At 58.7% G+C, this 21,936-nt stretch overlaps 2 protein-coding genes across 4 annotated transcripts; one reads left to right on the forward strand and one right to left on the reverse strand.

Moving 5' to 3' along the window:
* Positions 1–277: 277 nt before the first annotated feature.
* On the reverse strand, positions 278–19,701 carry RELT (RELT TNF receptor). 3 transcript variants are annotated; one of them, XM_063093799.1, is made up of 11 exons: positions 19,599–19,701; positions 7,985–8,057; positions 6,461–6,535; positions 6,162–6,328; positions 5,867–5,946; positions 4,784–5,041; positions 2,972–3,052; positions 2,633–2,714; positions 2,203–2,448; positions 1,544–1,742; positions 278–1,401 (listed from the first exon to the last, which is right to left on the reverse strand). In XM_063093799.1, exons 2-11 carry the CDS (start codon positions 8,033–8,035, stop codon positions 1,354–1,356), a joined length of 1,287 nt encoding a protein of 428 aa, XP_062949869.1. In that variant the 5' UTR covers positions 8,036–8,057; positions 19,599–19,701; the 3' UTR covers positions 278–1,353. The 3 variants fall into 3 exon arrangements, with proteins under 3 accessions (XP_062949869.1, XP_062949867.1, XP_062949866.1); XM_063093797.1 differs by having other exon boundaries at positions 19,345–19,689; XM_063093796.1 differs by lacking the exon at positions 19,599–19,701 and adding an exon at positions 15,986–16,765.
* LOC134376279 (nascent polypeptide-associated complex subunit alpha, muscle-specific form-like) lies at positions 17,484–20,036 on the forward strand. The gene is made up of 2 exons (XM_063094879.1): positions 17,484–17,541; positions 19,183–20,036. Exons 1-2 carry the CDS (start codon positions 17,484–17,486, stop codon positions 20,034–20,036), a joined length of 912 nt encoding a protein of 303 aa, XP_062950949.1.
* Positions 20,037–21,936: the final 1,900 nt, after the last annotated feature.

Here is a 21,936-nt window from a genome sequence, read left to right on the forward strand (position 1 = left end):
ATATATATTATCACTATTATTAAAATTGGGTTCACCTGTTTCTTTCTACTTTTGAGATGTATGTGGCTCCCACTATATTTCGGTTGGACAGCCCCATTCTAGGGGCTTCAGTGAGAACCAGATGAGGTGAGGGCTCCTCCTACCCCTGCTTCCCGCACTGCTGAGGAGCAGGCGCTGCGAGGGGAGAAACGGCCTGTCCAGCATGCGGCGTGGGCCCAGAGGTGTGTGCTGAATAGACAGACGGCCTGGGGAAGGGGCAGAGAAAAGATGCTCCTCGTGACACCACTTTCCTACGTTTTATTATTCAACAAGTGGACAGGGATGGAGGCACAATGACAGGACAACAGCAAGTTTCAATAAATAAGAGAAACGGGGACAGGCAGTGGGCCCGCGCCTGCACGGCCCCACATAAATAACCAGGTTGCTGAGCCAGAGTGGAGATAAGGGCTGGGCACCACAGGGACACGGAGGCCTGCTCCCCAATGCTCCTCTCCCCCAGGCTCCTGAGATCTTGAGGGTGGCTGGGCAGGCTGGGCTTTGCACTACAGTCCTGCCCAGGTCAAGTCTGTTTTTCCAATTTCATTGAAAACGGCAGAGTGGGAGGCAGGCACATGCATTAAGCCCCTTAGGCAGAGCCATGGATGGACAGTCCATGTGGGCCTTGAAGGCAGAGGCCCTGGAAGCAGCAAAACAGGGCCAGATAAAGCTACTAATGGGAGGGGTGGCAGAGTCAAGCTCTTGCCCCATACCACCCAGCCCAGAGTCTGCAAGGAGCTGGAGAGGCCCTGGGTACTAAGACGTCATTCTCCCTATATCAGTCAGAAAAACTGGGACCTGGCAATGGCCAGGGACATGCCTTAGAACCCAGGAACTCAGCCTCCAAGCCCAGGGCTTTTTATGGCCCCTTCTCTTTACAGAACCAGAAGAGGAGGGGGAGGCACATCTGCTGGAGGGCCCTGTAAGGGTGGGGGGGCTAATTACCAAGGTGTGGGGCCAGGGGAGCCAGGCGTGGGCCCCTCCACTCTGCCAAGCCCAGCCTTCTGGTGGTACAGAGTCCTGTGGGCTCCTAGGATCTGGCCCAGGCAGCCACAGGGGACAGGGCCATCCTGCAGGGGGGAACTGGGGCAGCAGGGACAGGCACGGGGCTCAACCTGCTTCTGCACACACTGCCCGCCGACCTGCCTGCCTCCTCACTGGGGTGGACGCTCCCACCTCCAGGCCTTGGCCTTTGTCGTTTTGCCTGCTGGGCCATTGTTTCGTGGTCCTCACAGTCCCAGCTGCAGCTCTCCCTCTTCCAGGAAGCCTTCACAACCTCCTAGGGAAGGCTTCAGTGTCCTCAGACTAGGCAGCCCCTCAGATGACCAGGTTGCTCTCACTTAACCGGACCACATAGCGGTTCTCCTGGGGGGCAGGGGTGAGGGGTCAGAGCTGAGTCCAAGGGGCTTCTGATCCCCAGGAAAGTGGCCCCCACACCTCCACCCTTGTCCTGTCTTCAGTCCTGGGTTGGCCCAGGTACAAAAGGGACCTTCCCCCTGGCCCTTACCTCAGCCTTGTTCTCTGCTGGGGGCTTCAGCCACTTCGTATGGCTTCCACCACTTCCCAGCAGTGCCCGCTGCTCAGGGGGGAGGCCAGGTTGTGGGAAGTTGGGGGGATCACTCCCTGAAGGTGTGGCCTCTGTGATGGTCCTCACCTCAGATGCTGCTGAACTTGCCCGCTGCTCGGGAATTCGAGCCACACGGAACCTGTGAAGTGAGGAGGTGGTACAGTTGTCCGCATTACGGGGTGCCCCAGTGCAGAGGACAGCACCTGCCAGGGCCACACAGCAAGCTCATGCATCAAAGCCTGGCCTATTGACACCAGAGCTTAAGCCCTTCCCAGCCCCCTCCCATGCACAGACAGGGGCTTCGCTCTGCTATGTGAACCCGGCCCTCATCCCTCGAACTCTAGGTTGCAGGTGGACAGGCCTAAGAGGCCCCAGGTGCAATGGGGGCCAAGACCCTGCCCTGGGGACCTAAGGGCTCCATGTGAGACACAGCATAGCTGGGAAATCCTGACTTCTCTCTGGCCACCCCCACTCCCCAGAGAGGCCCAAGAATGGCAGGCCACCACTGAGCAGGATGCTCAGGGCTCAATCTAAGGCCCTGCCTCCTTCCTGGGCTGTCATATCTTTCCCTGTCCCTGTTGTGTCTGTGCCCACCTCACCTGCCCACAGACAAGATGGTGATCTCGCCCTGGCGTCCTGCCTTGGGAGCCCTGGCCGAGTTGGGGAGGAGGCTGGGAGTAGGAGTGGTGGCAGCTGCAGCCTCAGGGGACAGCAGAACCTCAGGCCACTTCTTCTGGCTACAGCGGGAGCAGCAGGAGCCAGAGAGTGAGGCCAGGCCCTGCACAGTGTGGAGGTGGTGGCCATGTGGGCAGATGTGTGGCATTCTTGAGGGGGCCGGTGGCAGCCTGCAGAAGGGTACAGGTGGGAGTGGTCACTAGGGCAGGCCAGGCCTAGGGCCAGGAGACCACAGCAGGGATTGGAGGGGATCAGGGTGACAGAAGAGGGAACATACCCGAGTGGTGAGTCCTCAGGAGGTGGGCTAATTATCTGTGGGTTTGCCCCCTGCCCCACTCCCACCTGCCCACTCACCTGGGCACAGGCCGGTAGTTTGTCTGCACCAGCTGTTTGCTGTGATACTCTTTCAGCAGCTCCTCCAGGGCCGCCGCGTTCTCTGTGGGCAGCTGCAGTCAGAACCCAGCTCTGGCCATAAGTGGCACCCCCCATCCCGTCCCAGCAGAGACCCCCTGTCTACCCATTACCCCTCCCCAGCCTGGCACGTGTGCCTTTTCCTCTCTCCTTCTTCAGGCAAGAACAGGAGGCAAAAGGGCAGCACAACAGGGTCAGAGAGCACCAGGCCCTTCGAGGCGCAGGCTGTGGGAGGAGACTCTCCTCTCCCGGGCACTGGGGTCGGGTCAGGCCCTCTCTCACCTTTCTTCTCTGTGATCAGACGCACCAGGACCCCTATGGTATCCTCGTTGGCGTCATCAGCCCGGTAGGCGGGGTTGATCCCTGGGGAAGAGAAGAGAAGGACCATGATCACAGGGAAGAGGAAGGACTCCAGCCACCTGCGCTACACCAGGATCTGCCGGCAGAGGGAGCCCCAGGCCTTCCTAAGAGTCATGGCAGAGTCCTGCAGGTGGACATGCGTGTGTGTAGGTGCCAGGGCCCTGCAGCAGAGCTGTGTGTCTGCATGTGTGTGTGGGTGTGTGTGTGTAGGTGCCAGAGTCTTGCAGCAGAGCCATGTGTGTGTACATAAGTGACAAGAGTACTTAAGCAGAGTCACGTGTGTGTGCATGCATGTGTGAAGGTGTGCGTGGGTGTAGGTGACAGTCCTGCAGCAGAGTCGTGTGTGTGTGTAGGTGACAGGGCCCTACAGCAGAGTCGTGTGTGTGCATAGGTGACAGAGCCCTGCAGCAGAGCTGTGTGTGGGTGTGTGGGGGTGTGTGTGTGTGTGTAGGCAACTGAGCCCTGCATCTACAGGACTCTAGGCTCAGAGAAACCCATCGTAACCTTCACTACTCAACATTACTGCTTCCTGCACCCAACAGCCCCAGGTGCTTAGAGGTTTCAGGGCCATCTGAACTCCTCAGTCCCTATTAAGTAAGTGGGGGGCATGGTATCAGCCTCTTCTGGTCCTGCACTGTTCCCTCCTCAGCCTCAGAGAGCTGTGGCTGCCTCCTTGCCCAGAATTCTCAACATTTACATTTAACTCTGCCATTTCACGCCCATTACCTGCCTACATCCCACCCTGACTATGTAACTACTGTATTTAACTGAGGGCCCTTGCTCAGCTTTAGGCCCAAACTTCAAGGGCATGAGAATGGGCCATTGTGATCAATCCCAGGCCCAGCAGCAAACAGAGCTCCCACAACTTGTACCCAGACAGCAGCCAGCAGTTAAAGGAAGTCACTAGGCCAGGGAAAACAAGTGTGGTCCCAGGCAAAATTGTGCTGAGTTGCCACCTTCCATCCTGTCTGTCTAAAGTTCCTGTCCCCTTCCTGCCCCCTGCAGACTTCAGGTCAGGAGTTAGAAGTGGCAACCTGAGGTGCTGGCCCGGGAGGTGCCGTTTCACTCTTGACTTGGCCACAAGGCTCCTGTGGGCCCAGGGATGTGCATGTGGGGCACCCTACCCTTCAGGGCACAGGAGTGGGGGTGGAGAAGAAGAAAAAGGGGCCCAGGGCTGGGAGCACACATGGAAGAACGTGCCTCTCCCTCTGGTTCCAAGACTTGTAATTCAAACCACAGCCTGGAGCTGAAACCTGAGCCCCTTGTGGTGCCCGCCCAGGACAGCCACACTGCCAGCCCTCCTGACGCAGGGCATTCCTACTGCTCCAGGCCAGAGGTGAGAGGTCACCTTGAGTATATCAAAGGCTGTCCGACTCTTGAACCACAAACACATCTGTAGCCCCCAAGGAGTCTAGAAGCCCACGGCAGGGCAGGGCCTTACCCAGGGTGGGAATCCCGCTGAAGCCACTTGATCATCTGTCCTGCTTCTGCCCCACCCCCATTGCCACTCGGCCCCCTTCCCCTTCCTCCCACTTGGTCAGTCTGCAGCTGTCTCCTCTGTGGTCCCTCTACAGCAGCTCCTCCAGGAAACCCTCCTGATTATTCCTCTGTAGGCCTCTCCCTGTCAGACCCACCCCAGGCCAGGAAGGTTCCCTTGACAGCCCCCAAGCTGAGCTGGGGCCAGGCTAGCTGTGCCTTCCGGCCTCCCCACCAGGACCCCAGGCCGGGCCTCACCGCTGCCTCCACCTCCAGGGCCAGGCCCGACCTCCTTGTGGGCCGTGCAGTGGTAGCCCTTCCGCTTGAGCAGGTTACACACCAGGATGCCCAGCAGCCCCATGAGGCAGAAGACGGGCACGATGGCAATAACCGCGTACTGCGCAGCCGTCTCCTCAGGGCCGCCCGCCCGCGTGCCGTTCCCAAGCTGCCGCGTCTCCCCACGGCCGCTGGCCCCTGCTGCCACCTCCACGCCACGTCGGGCCCGCCGCCCCCACGCTGAGCACCACAGAGGATGAAGGCAAGACAGAGCAGAGACAAACACAGGGAGGCAGAGAGGACCAGAGGGAGTTAGTGTGCGGTGGGGGGAGAACTGATGTGTCCAAGCAGCCCACTCCCCACCACACTGGGGAAGCAAAGGCCAGCTCACTCCCCTCTTTTTTTCCCTTTTGGCCATCTGATCAGTCATCCTGAGCAAGGATGCCTCAGGACAGCCAGACCCTCAGTCCCTGTCCTCCCCTCGTACTGGGGCCAGAGGGGTAAACGGACAGCATAGGCAGCACATGCCTGGGCACAGGGACACAGGATCCTGTCTTCCCATGGCCTGGTCCCTGAATTAGCTGCTTCAAAAGTGAATAGTGGGCTGGCCAGGTAGCTCAGTTGGTTAGAGCGTGGTGTTATAACCCCAAAGTCAAGAGTTCAGATCCCCATACCTGCCAGCTGCCAAAAAAAAGAAGGTGAACAGCCCAGCAGCGAGAGGAGTGCAGGTGTGTGTGAGCATGTGCATGTGAGTACGTGCGAGTGCGTGTACTCATGCATCCACATGGGCATCTTTGAGGGGATGGGTACAGGGGACCAGTCAGGATGTGAGCCCCCCAGACCCCAGCATGGCTACCACCTGCCACTCAGAAGCAAGATGGGCAGACACAGCCAGTGGAGTGACTGACCACATCTTGCCAGACACCCTCCAGCTGCACATCCTCCCCTGAGCTGGGAGGAGGATCTCACTGCCCCCACATGGACAATGCCAAGGCTCCTGGGCTCAAGTTCATTGGACCCCTCCCACATACACCCCCACCAGTCCTAGCCCAATGTGCCACTCACTGTCACAGCCATGAGTACCCAGAGGTGCCCAGGAACACAGCTGACATGGAACATGGGGTACCTCCAAAGGGCCAAACCACCTGCAGGGAAGGAATATGTCACCGAGGCCTGAAATTTCCCTCAGAAAGTACCCTTAAGTGAGGCTGGATCCCTTCCTACCAGGCACCCTCATTGGTCCTGCCTCATCCCATCTCACAGATGGGAAGACTGAGGCCCACTCAGGTGGGGTGAGGCTGGGACCCCAGGATCCAGAGTCTTGGTCACCCAGCCATGACCCCCCATCCCCGTGGCTCACCCAGACTGACATCCTCCACATAATGTATCTTGAGTCGCTGTGCCCACCTGGGCCTCCAGCCTCCTTTGAAGGCTGCAGCGGGTATGGGGCTGGCACGGGCTGGAGCCCCATGAGGCTGAGAAGGTGCCCAGGGGGCAGGACCTGCATAATGTGCTCTGCCCCGGGTCCTGTGGGAGGGAAAGAGTGAGAACAAGGCCAGGAGCCAGGCCTGAGGTCCCTGGGGAGGCCAGGTGTGGGACTCCACCCCCTCCCCCCAGGAGTCATCCCAGGGCAGGGCGGATGGGCAGCACAACGCTCACCAGGTTGGGCTCCTCTCCGGGTGGGCACTGCCAAGGGGACATTGATGTTGGAGTGGCCAGAGGCCAGAGCAGCAGCTGGAAGAACAGCAGGCAGGAGCATGTTGAGAGAGGTGGGAAGTGCTAGGCGTGGGGTTTCTGGGGTCATCTGTACACCACCTGAGGCCCCCAGGGTGGGGACCATGAACCACTCAGGGCCACCCTACCCCAGGCTCCAGAAACACTCTTCTAACCTCAATCCCTCACGCTGTGAGGAAAACCTGCTCTGCCCAGGCCTGTTGCATCACCAGTGCCTGGGTAGGGAGAGAACCACATCTGCTTCCGGAACATGCTAGAAAGCCCCATACAGGACCAGATCAGGATCTCAAGCCCTTGGGTCTCTGAGTCATACCTCTTCCAGCTAACCAGAAAAATAAGGAGGAAATGCTTCCGAATTCCTCTCAGATTCCAGTCCCCCTTCTGCTAACTTGGTCCCCTCCTACCTTCCACCCCCATCACAGCTGGGCATGTCATTAATCAGCCTCTGTTTATCATCCTGGAGCCAAGTCTGCAGCTGGTGCTTCCTATTCTGGGCCCTCAGCTAAGTCTTCAGGACTACATCCTCCTCTGTGACCTCCCCATGTGGCAAGGCCACCTCATTCACACCCTGCATCGAAACAGGGCATGACATATTCCAACAGAAGGATCTTCTCAGCGTGTGTCCTGCAGCCCATTTCACTGAGAGCTCCCTTTGCTTCCCATTCTCAGGTATGAACTGTCTGCCCTGAATCCCTCCTGCTGTGGGATGACCCCCCACATCCTCTAATTTGGCCCAGGCTGGTTGGGCAGAGCCAGCTGCCCTGGAGGTGGAATGTCACACAGAGGTTCTCGGGACTTCCTTAGAACTGCTAAGACTGGGAGCCTCCTGTACAAGGAGCAGGCCTCGGAGATGCCCAAGGCCAAGTCTTGTCCTCCTTGAGCTTCCAGCATCACAGCAGAAAGATGGACCTCAGACCAGATTCTAAGACACAGCCTGAGGCTGCAAGCAAGTCTGTAATCTGGAGTCACCAGAAGCTCTAGGCAAGCAGTTGTCCTGATTCTCTGATTATGGGACCTGGAATCTGAGGTCCCTAGACCAACTCGGACTCCATCATCTGAGGTGCTAAGGTTCTCAGGCTCCAAATCCCAGGCCTCTTTTGCCCTCAGCCATGCCTACCTTGCCTATAAACACCAGAAAGTCCTCCCCTCTCCCCCCACTCACACTAGGCCTGGGTAGACATGGCTTGGGAAAGCCATGTGTCCCCTGTCTTGGGTGCCATGAGTAGAGGCAGCCATGGCCTCCCCTCCTTGGTCACCATCTCGTGCCAGGGCAGGCCAGAGGTGCTTCAGAGGGTCTGACTACCCCAGATTCTTCACAGGAACAGCTAAGTAACCAGCCCCACCCCAGCAGGGGTTCCTGAGCAGCATCTGTGCCTGCTCCATGGAGGGCTGGGTGCGGGGCTCAGGATTCGGCTTTTCTGGCTTCCCCCAGGCCCATCCCCAACTTACCACAAGGAGGCAGGACAGGGGCCAGCACAACGGGCTCAGCTTCATTGTCATCAGACCCTGGGTGGTCACCAGCCTGGGGCAGATGGAGAGGAGGCTCAGTGGGCAGCAGGAACAAGAAAGTAGCGGCCGTCCCCCCCTGCACCACTTTCAGGGTGACAGAACTTGGCAGGGAATTGGCAGGGTGCTGCTGAGCAAGCAGAGCATGGACACTTTGCCCTACACCCCCTGGTGCCCAAGGAGAGTATGGCTGCCCTGTCTGGGAGTCAGCCTTGCAGAGCAGACTGGAAGGGCAGGCGAGGGCTTTGCAGGCTGGGGAGGCTTCCTACAGGAGGAAGGGCTTCCTTCCCCTTCCATAAACAGCCAGGTGCCCAGTGACATCGGCAGGGGAGGCTGGGGGAAGGAAATGTGAACGGGCTGGGGGGATGAGAGGGCTGTGGCGCCCCCAGCCCCAGCCCCTCCACTCTCATCTGCAGAGCTGCAGGCTCCGGCCAGCAGAAGCCTGCGTAGCCTCTCATGCTCCTCTGCCTCCACTCCTCCGGGTCTGCTCCAAGGAAGGCCCTTTCCTTCACCCTTCAAAGCCCATTGCAAAGGCCTCTCTTTCTTGAAGCTTCTCTAGAAGCTTGCCCCCAAATTGGATCTGGCTCCCACAGCTGCTGTGTGACCCACCACCCCCTCCCCGTCACAGTCCTGTTCTCCCACATGGCCACTGTCTACACCCTCTGACTCCTGCAAGGACAGCTGGGACGTGTCTGATTCCATCTTGGCCTCAGTGCCATGGGCAGAACTATTGGGGGGTGGGGGTCCTGGCAGCCAACCTTCAGCCTTACACCATCGCTCCAGCATCTGCTATGCGCCACACACTGCCCTTGGCGCTAGGGAAATAGGCATAATGAGACAGCCGAGGCCCCGTCCTCAGGGAGCCCCATCCCAGGGGAGACCGACAGCAAACAGACAAACAGAGAGCGGTCTCCCTGCCAGTTGGTGGGAAGTGCCGAGAAACGAAACAAAGCAGGGAGAGGGCACAGTGAGTGAAGTTAGAAGTATCAGTGGTGGCTCTGCAGACCACTGGCCTGAAGCTGAGGCCCCCGAGGCCCAGACTGTGGCCTCTTCTAGAGAAGTCTCCGGCCAGCTTGAGACAGCAGGAAGGATTCGGATGAGACAACAGAAGGGACTGCAGCACAACGAGGAAGTTCCATGATGTATTTCCCAGAGGCCTGCTTTAGGTCCAGGGGGCTGAGGGAAGCTGTGCTGGGCCTCAGCAGGGCTGTACGTAGCCTCAGAGAGCCCGGCCACTGGCCCAGGGTCCCCAGCAGGCGGAATCCCGACCTGTCTGATGTCAAGCCCAGCGGGAAAGGCACCACATGCAGTAGGTCCCAGGTCACATGACAGCCCCTCTCCTGAGAGGCAGCCCAGGCTTCCTGCCTGGAAAAGGAGCCGAGGAAACCGATCCACCCGCCCGCATGACATCGTGGCCTGGCTTGGCACAGACCTTGGAGGGGCCAGGGGTTTGAGTTTCACCCAGGGGAGGGATAAGGGCAGCAGTCACATCATCCTGGGGACTCTCCAGGTCACTGGCAGCTGCTCTCAGCCCCAGCTCAGGGGAAAACCAGAGACAGAAGAAGGCCAGCCTACAGAGTAGGGTGAGGGCCACACCCGGCAGTCAATAACCAACAGATGGCATCCCCCGAATCACCCCCCCACCTGTCCCTCCTCAAATGTGGTCACAAGTCTTGCTTCCAGTTTCTGCCCCAAAGCATCCCTTCCCCCTGCCCAAGCCCAGTTCCCACCTCAAGCTTGTCCCCCCAAGGCCCCCTCCCCTGTCCTTCAAGGGATCTAATCCACAGAGCTGATCCCAAGTCCCCAGGATGTCCCCACAGCCCAGAGGGCTGGGGCACGGGGTGAAAAGCAAAAGGCAAAACAACCACAGAGAGAGCCCTGGAGCCATTCCTGACCCTGGGTGGCACCTGCTGAGTGACCTGAGTCCACAGGGAGAGGCTGTGCAGCTGCTCATCTGCAGACAGACTTGGAGCTCGTGATCTAGAGGCTTCCAGGAGGAGAGTGAGGGTCCAAAGGCCCAGACACAAAGCCAGCCAGGGCCCGTTCCGGCACATTCAGACACCCGCGCCGGGTACCCTTGTGCCTTCTAATTACACACCTTCAAATTAGCTCAAACTGGCACTTAACACCAGTCTGGCCGCCCCGGCCCCACACTCAGCCCAGACTGAGCCACCACAGGACCTGCCCAGTCAGGCAGGAGGCCCACGCGCGTGCACGACAGAGCTACACCGGAGCCCTGGAACGAGGCCATGAAGCAAGTTCAGACAGAAGCCCCTAGGCTGGAAGGGGTCCTGCAAAGACCCCATCCAGACCGCACTGGCCTGTCCTGAAGGCCAGACAGCAGTCAGTCAGTGACCTCCCACAGCCAGCGCCTCCTGAGGGCTTCCTGTAGGACAGCTGTCAGAGCCAGGACACTGAGGCCCCAGAGGGCCAAGGGCGGCGCTCTCCAGCCCCAGTGCACCTGATGGGAGACCCACCCCGGCCACACTGGATGACGGGCCCCAGGAGGCTTTAGCGCAGAAGGAAGTTGGCTTAGAGGCCACTCCTTCCCCACCGCCACCAATCCCCTGTGAGAAGCCCCTCGCCCCACCTCACAGGTCAGCTTCCTCACCTGCAAGACGGGGCTGTTCACCTCCACGGCAAGGCTGTGGTGAGGTTCACATGAGGTAATGGGCCTAAAGTGGGTCACAGGATTTCCTCCCATATCCCTTCCTTTCCTCCGCACCTGGGGAGGGGGGTGATTAAGCCGTGTCAGCCCATCCACTTGCCCCTGCTCCTGGCAGACAGCGGCAAGGTCGGGTGTCTGCTCTGTCACCACAAAGCCTGCTCCTGGGGCCTCCACCGAACAGGCTCATGAGGCTGGGACAGCTTCCTTAGACTGCCCTCCAAAGAGTGCCCAAACAATGTGAACCAGAAATTCCCTGGGTAAAAGCCAACTGGCAAAGCCGTGAGCAGAGCCCAGGCTGAGGTGGAAGCTGGAGGCTATATAGCCCCAGGGACGTGCAGCCCCGGAGGCCTCAGAAAAAGGGGAAGCTGTGCCTCCCGCCCAGGCCTCCGGCAGCTTCCCCTTTCCCTCCTCAGCTGTACATTCCCCAAGATCTCCCAGGGCCTGTGCCCACCCCTCCTGCCCCCAGTCCCCTCCCTGGCCTCCAGGGCAGGCCCACCCTGTAGCCCAGGTGTCTTGACACTGAGATCTGGCCCTGGCCCTGGGCCAGCTCCCACCACCCTCAGGATGGCATCCCATGCGCCCCTACTAATCCCCCACCATATGCACACACAACCACCCTGAGCTTCCTGGTCCCTGCCCCTCAGACACACCATACCTGTACCCGTACCTGCCGTTTACCCAGACACTCCTCCCATCACCTGGGCGACACCAACCACACCTGCTCTTCATTCAGAGCTCAGCTCAAAGTCACTCCCTCCTGGAAGCTGTCCCAACCATCACCTCTGGTCAGCATTAATCGCCCTGTGGTGAAGATCCTGTTTACCCAGCCCCCTCCCACCATGAGCTGCCCTCCATGTCCAGAGCCAGGCTGAACAGGTGGGGTGGGGAGGCAGAAAAGGCGCTCCCAGTAGAGGGCCCAGCTATACAGGGTAGGGAGGGCAGAGCAGGCTGATGGTGAAGGAGCCCAGAGGCTGGGCTAGGCAGGGGGGTTTCTTCACTGGCTTGGTGGCTGTGGACCCCCTGAAGAGGGCTGTGGAGAGGGTGGAATGAGTGATCGCACATTAAGTACTCAGCACAGGCCTGACACAGAGTAGGCCCTCAGATAAGCATTCATCACACTTCACTGTGCCTCAGTTTCCCCATGTGTAAACTGTGGAGGAGGAAGGGCACACATCTGACAGGAAGGTGTGAGATATACTTGAGATTCTTTTACATTTATGTTCAGTACCTGGTACACAGGAGGTGCCCCATTAGCCATGGTGAGAATCTGGGGGGTGGGAGGGCATAGGGGAGGAGTCTAGAAAGGTTGGTGACAGTGCCCAGGTCACACCAAGCTCAGCTGAAGGTTGAGAAACTTGCACTTTCCTCCAGGGCCTATGGAAGCCTTGAAGGGTTAAGCAGGGAGAGGCACGGAACAGTTTGGTCTCAGCAGGCTCACCGGGCTGCCTGAACTGGGGGAGTTGGAGGTGGGAGCAGGTGACCATCGGAGCAGGGAGGGTGGCTCCAGGGCCTGTGGACTTCCTTTCAGCTTCCAGAGGCTAGGGTTGCCTAGAAACACAGCTGGACACAGGCTTCCCTCAGCGGTGGTCGCACCCGAGGCAGGAAGACAAAGGCCACCCATCAACAGAGAAATCCAGGTTAGCAAGGAACCCAGTGGTTCCCTGGCAACTGGGGCTGAAGTAGGGCAGAGCCCACATGGAGTGGCAGTGAGGACAGCTAGGCACTGCCTGCTTCCCTCCTCCACCTTGGTGGGGAAGGGAACTGACTCCAGCCCAGCGCAGGCCAGACTCTTGTCCTGGGTCACCTCCACTCACAGGATAGGTATACTCCGGTTTCACATCTGGGTAAACTGAGGTCAGGGGAGGTCACTTGTAGGAGTCATACAGCCAGTAAGTGGTGAGGCACGGATGGAGCCCAGGACTGTCTCATTCCTGCCTCCCCTCACCCTGCATATAGCAGAAGTTCTAGGAGGGTATGCCAACCTGAGTAGCCCACAGTAGGCAGTTCAATTGAGCACCTATTAAAAGGCCCCAGGCAGGCCCCAGGAGGAGGTGCTGTCCCCACTTGGCAGTCTCTTGGGCCTCTGGGATTTGCCTGTATCCATACCCATTTGCATATTGTCCTAGTCTATGCCAGCTCTGGTTGGAAAGGACACTGGGCACTGTAAAAAGCAGAAAGACCAGGGAAGTCTGGGAATTCCCAGAGGAGGAAGAAGAGGTCCCAGGGTGGAGACCCAGCTCCCTAGGGCTGCTACTGGGGCTGGGAGCCCAGAGATGTACAGAGGCTGGCTCAGGGCCCCACAGTGAGAAGGGAACCCCCACTCCCACTCCTTCCCCCTGTCTTGGGCAGCCATGATCTCCTGGTCACCACCCTGGGGTGATCACTCCTCGAATGCTGGACCCCTAATCTTGCACTGCACACAGCCAGGAAGCAGCTGCCCCCTGGCCCACCCCCAGGAGCTGGGCATGGTTCTGCCCCTCAGCCCTCCTGCCTGTTACCAGGCCTGGGCTTCAGTGGCTCAGGTTGGTGAGGTGGGCAAGTTGGGCTGAGCAGCTAATTGGCCCCTTGAGGCTAAGAAAAGGGCTGAGGTGTTCAGACCTGGCTCACCCAGCTCCTTCCAGGCTGGGTATGGGCCAGATGCAATCCCCTCCCCCTTCCCAGGCCTAGTCTGGGGCTAGGGGAGGAGGTGTCTGAGACCAGGGAGTCATCTCTAGGGCAGAGGTGTAGCTCCCTAACGCCTCCCAAACTAAGCGCCTACTGCATGCCTCATTCCTTCTCCGGGCTGGGTCTCACTGAAACCCTCAAAGACAGGGTTCCATGCTTCACAGTTGAGGAAACAGGTTCAGAGAGGGGAAGTAGTAACCTGTAACAACTTGGTCTCAAAGGGGACAAGGTTTACCCACCCTGCAGCAGGCAGCCCTTGCTGTGCCACCCTGGCCTGGCATTCCTGTTGCTTCTGGCCCACCATCAACCCCTTAGCACCATGGGCCAGCCTTGGGATGTCTCCCCCAGTGCCAAGACAGGACAGCAAGGGGCCTGGGAGGGGCTGGAGGACAACTCTCAGTAGACCCCGCTCATGCTACTGCTACCTCCACCTCTGAGAAGCCACCTTTGCCTCCTGCCCCCCCATACAAGACATCTGATTCATCTCAGACATCTCATATGTCTGGTACCAAGTCACTAAGGTGCCAGGGTCTGCTCAGCACAGGACCTACCCCTATCACCCTAACCTGGCCGACTTGGTTAGAGGCTTGGGGAGAGACCGAGGGGAGACCATAGCCCTAGCCTGGCCCATTCTCCATCTCCTCCAGACTCAGGTGCTGGGGAAAGAGGCCGCCCGGGGCAATCCCAGGTCAGGTCCTACCCAGCGGATCTGTGCTGAGGACAGTGATAAGGCTGGGAGGAGGTGAGGCTGGGCTCTGTAGCAGTCCACCCAGGTTCAAGTTCTGGCTCTGTCACTTAGTGGATCTGTGACCCTGAGCAGGTTACTCATCCCCCCTGAGCTTCAGGGTCCTCCTCTGCAAACATGGCTGCTAGTCCCTGCCTCACGGGATGCTGAGGGGATAGGTGGAGCCACTGTAAGTAGTGCTGGCAGGTGCCTGGCCCAAGGAGACATCTCTTGAGTACTGGTTCTCACCACAGTCCTATGAGGACCACAGGAGGAACCCAGGCTCCGAACCAAGCAGTGTCCAGCCAAGGTCACACAGAAGCTTGGGTAGGCAAGGGTGCTTTAGGAAACCCAATGTAAATCCCAGCAGCAAGGGTGGAGGGGCCTTGGCCTCCCTGGGAGGACCCTGGGGGCCCATTTCCCAGCCCCTTTACAGGTCTGTGTCAAGCTGCTTCCACACAAGCTGAGGCCAGTCAAGAAGGTGGAGGGCTAGGGACTGGCCAGTTAGCTCAGCTGGTTAGTGTGTGGTGTTGTAACTCCAAGGTCAAGGGTTTGATCCCTGTACTGGCTAGCCACCAAAAAAAAAAAAAAAGGTGGAGGGGTACTGAGAGGGAATGGTTTGGCAATCAGGACCCAGCCCTACCTCTGCAAGCCTCAGTTTCCCCTCTGTAATTTAGGTCAATTTTGTGGCAGAGGACCGAGAGTTCATAGGCGAACAGAGGCTCTTCTTACAATCAGGCCTTGCCCAAGCAGCCCCTCCTGCAGGACCCCTCCCCAGGCTCCCAGTCAGGGGGGAACCCTCCCCTCTCCAGGCTCTCTTAACCATCAGTTTTCAGTCTTCCTTGACCCCTGTCGGGAGTGGGGCGGCTCTGGGAGTAGAGGGGAGGCAGGGGAGTGCACGCTGGAGGCTGGCACAGAGCAGGCTCTGCTCTCACTGCTCCTTCTCACAATGAAGATGTGCCAGGCCAGGCTTAGGGCCTTGCTTCTGGAAGCCCTCCTTCCTTCTCTCACCAGCTGCACACTCAGACCCTGCCTCTAATTGGCTGCAGAGGCCCTCTCCATCCCCCTCGGTCTGTGCCTACTAGCCAGGGCACACGCTCACAGCCACATGGGCAGTTTATTTATAGAGCTCTCATCTTTCCCAGGGTGGCCTAGGAAAGAACTCTGGCCTTCAAGGCCACAGACCTGGGTTTGGATCCCAGTGACACTAGGATCTTGCAAGTGCCTTCCCCCTCTGAGCCTTGATTTCCCTGCCTGTGCCTGGAGGGACTGATGATCCCCCAGAGCATGAGACTGAGGATGTGACAGCCTCAGGGGTCCTAATCCCAGGGCTGGGCACACAGTAGGGATGCAGCATTGGCTCCTATCCTCTCTGCCACTCCAGCCCCAACAAGTGGCACCAAGCCTAGGTACAGGCACACAGTGGCTGCTAGCTCTGCACAGAGACCACATCTCAGTGTCCTCAGTCCTAAGTGGGGGATGGAGCCAGACAGTTGCTGGTGGGTGATCTCAGGCAAAACCCCTCCCTCTCTGGTCCACCAATCCTCATGTCCTGCCTGGAGAGCCGGCTGGGGGCTGGTGCAGCACAGACATTTGTGTCACTGGAACTACGGCTGCTCCCCTATGCTGAGTCTCAGCTCTCCTGTAACAACTTGGAAAGGAGGGGGCCCCCACCGCTGCTGCTGAGAGGAGATGCTAAGCCCAGGGCCTGGCACATAGCAGGGTCTCGGCAGGGAAGGTCTTCTCTGCTGGCCCTGAATAAAGGCCTCATCTGAGGAGGACCATGGCAAGCACCAAAGCTGCCCCAACCCACAGGGATGGCCTTGAGTCTTTGCCCCTGACCCCTGGTACACATTCCACCTCAGGCGGAGCCTCAGAGACCCTGTACCTCCTGGCACACAGGTGCTGAGATTCTGGGGCCATTGCCATTCCTTCAGGAAGGCCTCACTGGCACAGATGTGGCTGCAGGAGAGGGCAGGCTTCAGGGCAGGCCAACCCGCCGAGCTGGTCATGCAGTGCCCACAGGTGCCCCACACCTGTGCTGTTCCCCAGAGGTGAGGAGGGACATCTGGCAGGGTTGAATGGCCAGGAGGGTTCTAGAAAGAGGGAAAAGACAGGGCAGGACCATGGCATATGGTAGGGCGAGACGAGGGTGAAGATGTAAAGTTGGAAAGGTCTTGGAAGGAAAGGCCTTGATGACAGCATGAGGAGTTTGGACTACATTTTGTAGGCAAAAGCAAGAGTTACTTTAGGGAGGTCACTCTGGCATTGTGTGGATGAACTGGACATGGAGGCACAGAAGTTGGCCCAAGAGTCTGGCAAGCATGGCTGGCTAGGGACGAAAGCAAGAGGTGGCCAACGTGGAGGTGTGTCCATTGCTGGGGAACATGCAGCAGGACGGAGGGCAGGCACTCTGTCTGGAGGGTGAGAGTCAGAATATCACAGTCCTGGGGAGCCTTGGGTAAGTTGTTGCAATCTTGGAACCTGTTTCTTGCTCTGTAACACGGCCTGGGCCTGCTGGCTCTGCCTCCTGACCCCACGAGCAGGGCGGTGCTGACTGCCCCTCAATGTCTCTCTTCTCCCTGGCCAGACAGAATCTCCCTCCAGCAACTGTCATGCCACAGCCAACCAGGGCCACAAGTGGAAACCCAGCCTGGCCCCACTGTCATCCCTAGAGGCCCAAGTTCCCAGAACTTGGGCAGGGCATGGAGTGGGGTTGGGGGCCTCCATCGAGGCTGGAACAAGGAAAGAAGGTTAACCCTTGGTGACCCCTTCCTCTGTTTCTCCCCCTCCCAGGCCCTGAGCTATTTCCACCTCTTTCTGGGGACGGAAATAACTCGAGCTCAGTCCCTGGAGACCAAGACAGCTATTTTCATCAGTCCCAAGAAGCACAACTCCAGTCATTCCAGAGAGGGCTGAGGGAAACCCTGATCCCCAGCCCCAGATCTCCACCCAGCGGCAGCAGTGGTCAGAGCTAGAAGGGTCCTGAGAAGAATGGTGAAACAGATGCCCAAAAGGGTGGGGCACCAGCCCAAGGTAAACTGCAGTCTGCTGCCCACCACAGCATGTGGGTGGAAAATGCCTCTGCAGCAACTGCCAAGAGGGGGATGGGGGTCTCTCAGGTATAGTGAAGGTCACCTGGGACTCTCAATTATCTCTGCCATGCCTGGGCTGTGCTGCTAACTCCAGATGCTCTTCAGAGTCCTGTGGACACTCCCAAGGCCAGGTGCAAATTCTAGAAGTTAAGAGATAGGCCTTTCTGGTGACCTCTGGCTAGGGCTGAGGGCTTCAGGGAGGGAGCAGGAGGAACAGGAAGATCATATAGCCTACCTACTCCCAGTGTTCCAGACATGTTGTACACACACACATCACAGTCAGAACTCACAATGGAACATCCTGGCAAAGCCATGCCTGCCAGCCCAAGTTTGAGAGACAGAAGCCCAGGTAAGCCACGGACAGTTATTAGTTAGGTGGGCAGTCCCCTCCAAGCATCTCACAGGGCTTCAGGGTCAGAAGACCCAAGTTCCAGTCCCGGCACTGTCCTGACTCTGCATGACCTTGAGCAAGTCACTTTTCTTCTTTGAGCCTCAGTTTCCTTCTCTGAAAAACAGTCATCACATCTTGAAACCACTGTGAGGATCCAACAAGACTGCACCATAAAGTGTTTAGAATAGTGCCTGGCATTGTGTCCCCTAACCACCAACCCCCACACACCTTTCCCCAGAATGCAAGGACAGCAGAAGACAGAATTTCCAGATCCTACAGCAGATGCCACCCCACCACACCATCATCTCCTGGGCTAGGGAGCCCAATTACCACCCACCTTGCATGAATCTCATAGACCCTCATGTGGGAGTAGGGGCCTCAGAGGGGTCTTGCCCAGATGGTGAAGGGGCCCTGCTCCAGCTCTCCAGCAAGAACTTAGCCTCCCAGACCAGAGACACTCCTAAGGAAAAAGTCCATGCCCTCTCTCCTCCCAACTACGAAACTGAAGAAAGGAGACCTGGACAAAGAAGTCAATGTCTATGGATCAGGATTTGGGCATCCATATTGTCTATGGACCCATTTCAGGACCAAGGACTAGGCAGCCTTTGGGTGGGAGGCTGACGTTTCCTTGACCAGTGTGGAGAGGGCTGTGCTTCCAACCCTGTCACCAGCACCTGGGGGCACCCCCCAGGCCCCTGTGACCCCAGCAGAAGCCTGCCCCCACCCCCCACTGCAGTCTTTTCTGCCTGAAGGAGGGAAAGAGTGAACAGAGGCAGTTGACCCAAAAACAATGGAGAATCCCAAAGTGATGATTCACAGTCATTCACAGCCCAACACCTTAGTGTGCAGACAGGGAGACTGAGGCTTAGAGTGGGCAGTGTCTGAGAGCAAGACTGCCTGGACCTACTGCGAATACAGGTTTCCAGGGGACAGAGATTTGCCAGGTGTGGGGACTTCAATGTGTATGTATGAGTATGTGTGTGTGTCTTTGGGGGGTGAAGCCTGAGACTACCTTACGGCTGCCAGAGGTGCCACCCCACCAGATGCACCCTAGCCTTGACCCACTCTCCCTCTGCCAGGAAAAGTCCCTCGGTGTCCTTCCCCCTCACTAAACTGAACTCCTGAGGGATGCTCTCTTGCGGACAGCCCTGGAAAGACACTTGTCCCCTGGCCCCCCAACTTCCTCCTTATCCCCCATCTGCTGGAAGGTATCTGAGGTCCCTCCTCTTTCTGCCTCTTACTCATTGCCCTGAGACACCCCTTACACACTGTCCCTACTTGACCCTACACGCACCCTCACTGCGGTCCCGTTTTCAGTCACTTGGGGTTCCTCTTCCTCTGTTTCACACTTGCTCACATTAAGCAGTGGTCCAGGCCCTGCTCTGGTCACACCCCAGGCCACACATACTCAGTGACCCCAGTGACCCGGGGTCTCAAACACAACCACACGTACACACTCTGCCTGTCTCAGACACACAGAGTCCCTCTGTGTCACCCGCTCGGCCCGGCGTCACCGCCCAGTGTCCCAGCCACACGTTCGCCCGGGCCAGGCCGCCTCACGCGCCGAGTCACTCACAGTCACGGGCTGACACCGTTCAGACTCCCCCCCCACCACGATCGTCCGGCGCCTCAGCCTCACCGAGACACCGCCGTCGCGTCCCGCAGCCGGTCCTGGTCTCGTCCAAGTTTCCCCGGCCGGGGGACGGCTCGAGCCAGGTCGGCCCCTCACCCTGCAAGTTCCGCGGCTTCCCCTTCGCTCACCCTCTGACAGCCCACCGCGCAGGTCGGGCCAGGAGTCTCGGGTGGAGGACGCGCAGGTCCCGGGGCCGGTGCGCGGAAGGCGCCGGGACAGGACGCGGATGCGGGGGAGCCGCGAGGACCGGGTTGCGGCATCCTCCGCGCGGGCGAACTTCCTCCGAGACGCGGGGAGGCAGGGGGCGCCACTCGGGTCCGCATTCCGCTGGCCCGGCCCGGGGAGCGGACCCCGGGATGGGGGCTCCTCGCGCCCTTCTTACCTGGCCGCGCCGCGGCAGCTCCAGCTCAGCGCCCGGCTCGATGCGGCGCCCGGGCCCAGCTCGGCCAGCAAACTGGCGGCCACGCAGCCTGCGCGCCTTTTGAATGAATCGCCGGCCGGCCCGGGAGATGCGCAGCCCCGCCCCCGCGCGTCACGGCCGCCGGCCCCGCCCCCGACGTCAGAGTCTGGCGGGCGCCCCTCGCCCCCCACCCCGAGAGCCGTGGAGGGGCTCGTGTCTCTCCCGCCGGGTCGCACTGCCCTACGTCGCCATCTCTCGCGCCCCCTGAGAACTGCAGGGGGCTGCGCGGGACCGGGCGGCGGGACCCAGGGGGCATCAGCCCCATCAGGACTCCACACAAGAAAGAAGCGGGGCGCGATGCAAGATGAAGAGACGGGAGACTTGGATGCTCCTCGGGTCCTGCCACCATTGCCGGTGTAACCGGGGCCACCGCTGCTCCTTCCTGGGTCTCATATTCCTCCTGGAACTGGTGGCCAGGGAGAACGACCTCACTGTGCCTTCTCAATGAGACCCAGGCCCCCCTTAAAAAACCCCCACTTAGTTGGTGAGAAAAGGCCCAGTGAAGGTGAGTCTATAAAGGAAGCCCACCTTGTGGAATCCTGCATATCCCTCAGGGCCCCGCCCAAATCTCCTTCCTTAAGGAAGTGGTTCCTGTCGTCACTCCCCACCCGTCTCTGCCAGGGTAATCTCTCCCTCCAGCAGAATAGGTGACAAGCTACTCTCTCCCTGTTACCAGCTATCCCACCCTGCTCTCTCTCTATGTAGAAGGAACTGGGGTATAGAAGGTCCAGAGTGCCCAGCAGGGCAGTGACTAGGGCCATGGTTGCATAAACTCCAGGGCACTATTTCTATTATATTCTTGGCTCTGTAAATCGTGTACCCTGGAGTTGTGGTGTGCCAGGACTGGACCAGGATTTCCCCCACTTAGTACCACCCAGGGGTTCTCAGGTGGCTCTCCCAGGACAACAAGGCTGGGAGGAGACTTAGACAGCAGGGAGGGCTAGTGCTAGGGATAGGATAATTACAGCCCCTGACAGAGGTAGAGGAGGGTGAATAAATCTGTGGGGGATATGTGGGCTGGGGGTGGGGTTCTAAACAAACTAAGTCATAGAATCTGAGCCTAAGAGGACAGGAGAGGTCAGGTCCCCAGAGCCCAGGAGTTTCCAGGAGGAGAACTGGACACCCATGTGGGGAGGGGGGCAGGGGAAGGATTTCCATTTCCCTGGGCCATGCCCAGGTTGTGGGGGAAGGGCAGCAGGAGCTCCAAGTCACTGATGTCATGGCTCCAGCCCCTGTGCGTCAATGGAGAACTCCAGGGCTGGCAGCGATTATTCCAGGGTCCTACATCCCACATCCCAGCCCATGGAGGGAGCCCAGAGAGGTTCCATGCTGGGGACCAGCAAGGGGAACAGAGCAGCCCAGGGTGCCCTCTGCTCCCAGAAACGTTTTCTTTGAAAGGGGACCTTCTATACCCCAGTTCCAAGTCCTGGAGTTCAAATGGTGGCATTTCAGGTGCCACTCAATAAACCAAATGGGGATATGCTTTTTAGTCAAGGAGCACTGGTATTAATCAAACATCCTAAAAAGTGTCCAGGCCCATCTCTACTGCCATCTGTCTGTGAGGCTTTGGTCAGTTCCCTCCCCACAACTCAGTTTTCCCATCTGAAAACTGGGTTGCCAAACTTGCTGCCTGAAGGCCATTCTAGTTCTCTGCAGAAGGAGGCCACCTGCCTGCATGGCCACAGCTGCATAGAGCATGTCTCCCGAAGCCACAGCCCACACACTTGCCACCCTTGCACTCCTCACGTTATGAGGGAGCATAATTATTATTTACTGCTGGTTGGATGGGCCAGCTCCTCCTCTAGCTGACTCTGACTCTGACTCCCAAACCACTACAATGGGCCCCTTCCCGAGGGTCTGGGAGCCTCTAGCTACTCCACAGTCAGGAGGCAGGGAAGGAGTTGTGGAGGCCACAGGACGATTTAGATTAGCTTTTTATGGAGCTTGGAGAACCATAGGTTCAAGAACAAAGGCTTTCTAAAATTCTGGCTTCTCAGATGAACCCATGGAATCTTAGTATTAGAATCCCTGAGCTCAGGGACCTCAGAGACCATCTGAACCTCGCATACTGCAGCTGGGCAAGTGAGCCCCGAGCAGGCCTGTACCTCATTGTAGGTCGCGCAGCACAAGGCCCCAGTAAGCTGGGATGAGCTGTGATGGTGACCTGGAGGCAGGGGCATGGGCTCCATGTCCCAGTGAGGTGCTGCCTGGGATGGGGATTCTGGGGCACAGGATCAAAGCCACTTGGGTGTGGTTATTC

The sequence above is a fragment of the Cynocephalus volans genome, chromosome 4 (genome assembly GCF_027409185.1).
Source record: "Cynocephalus volans isolate mCynVol1 chromosome 4, mCynVol1.pri, whole genome shotgun sequence".
Taxonomy (NCBI): Eukaryota; Metazoa; Chordata; class Mammalia; order Dermoptera; family Cynocephalidae; genus Cynocephalus; species Cynocephalus volans.

Excerpts from the sequence above, each read along its gene's own strand:
- RELT (XM_063093796.1), bottom strand. The coding sequence starts at position 16,026 with ATGGCAATGGCCCCAGAATCTCAGCACCTGTGTGCCAGGAG. Across the intron at positions 6,536-7,984 it reads CCCTGTCCTGCCTCCTTGTG|CTGCTGCTCTGGCCTCTGGC; the intron begins GTAAGTTGGGGA and ends CTGTTCTTCCAG. Across the intron at positions 5,042-5,866 it reads GGGTACTCATGGCTGTGACA|CGTGGGGGCGGCGGGCCCGA; the intron begins GTGAGTGGCACA and ends TGTGGTGCTCAG.
- LOC134376279 (XM_063094879.1), top strand. The coding sequence starts at position 17,484 with ATGGAACATCCTGGCAAAGCCATGCCTGCCAGCCCAAGTTTGAGAGAC. Across the intron at positions 17,542-19,182 it reads TTTGAGAGACAGAAGCCCAG|ACTCCCCCCCCACCACGATC; the intron begins GTAAGCCACGGA and ends GACACCGTTCAG.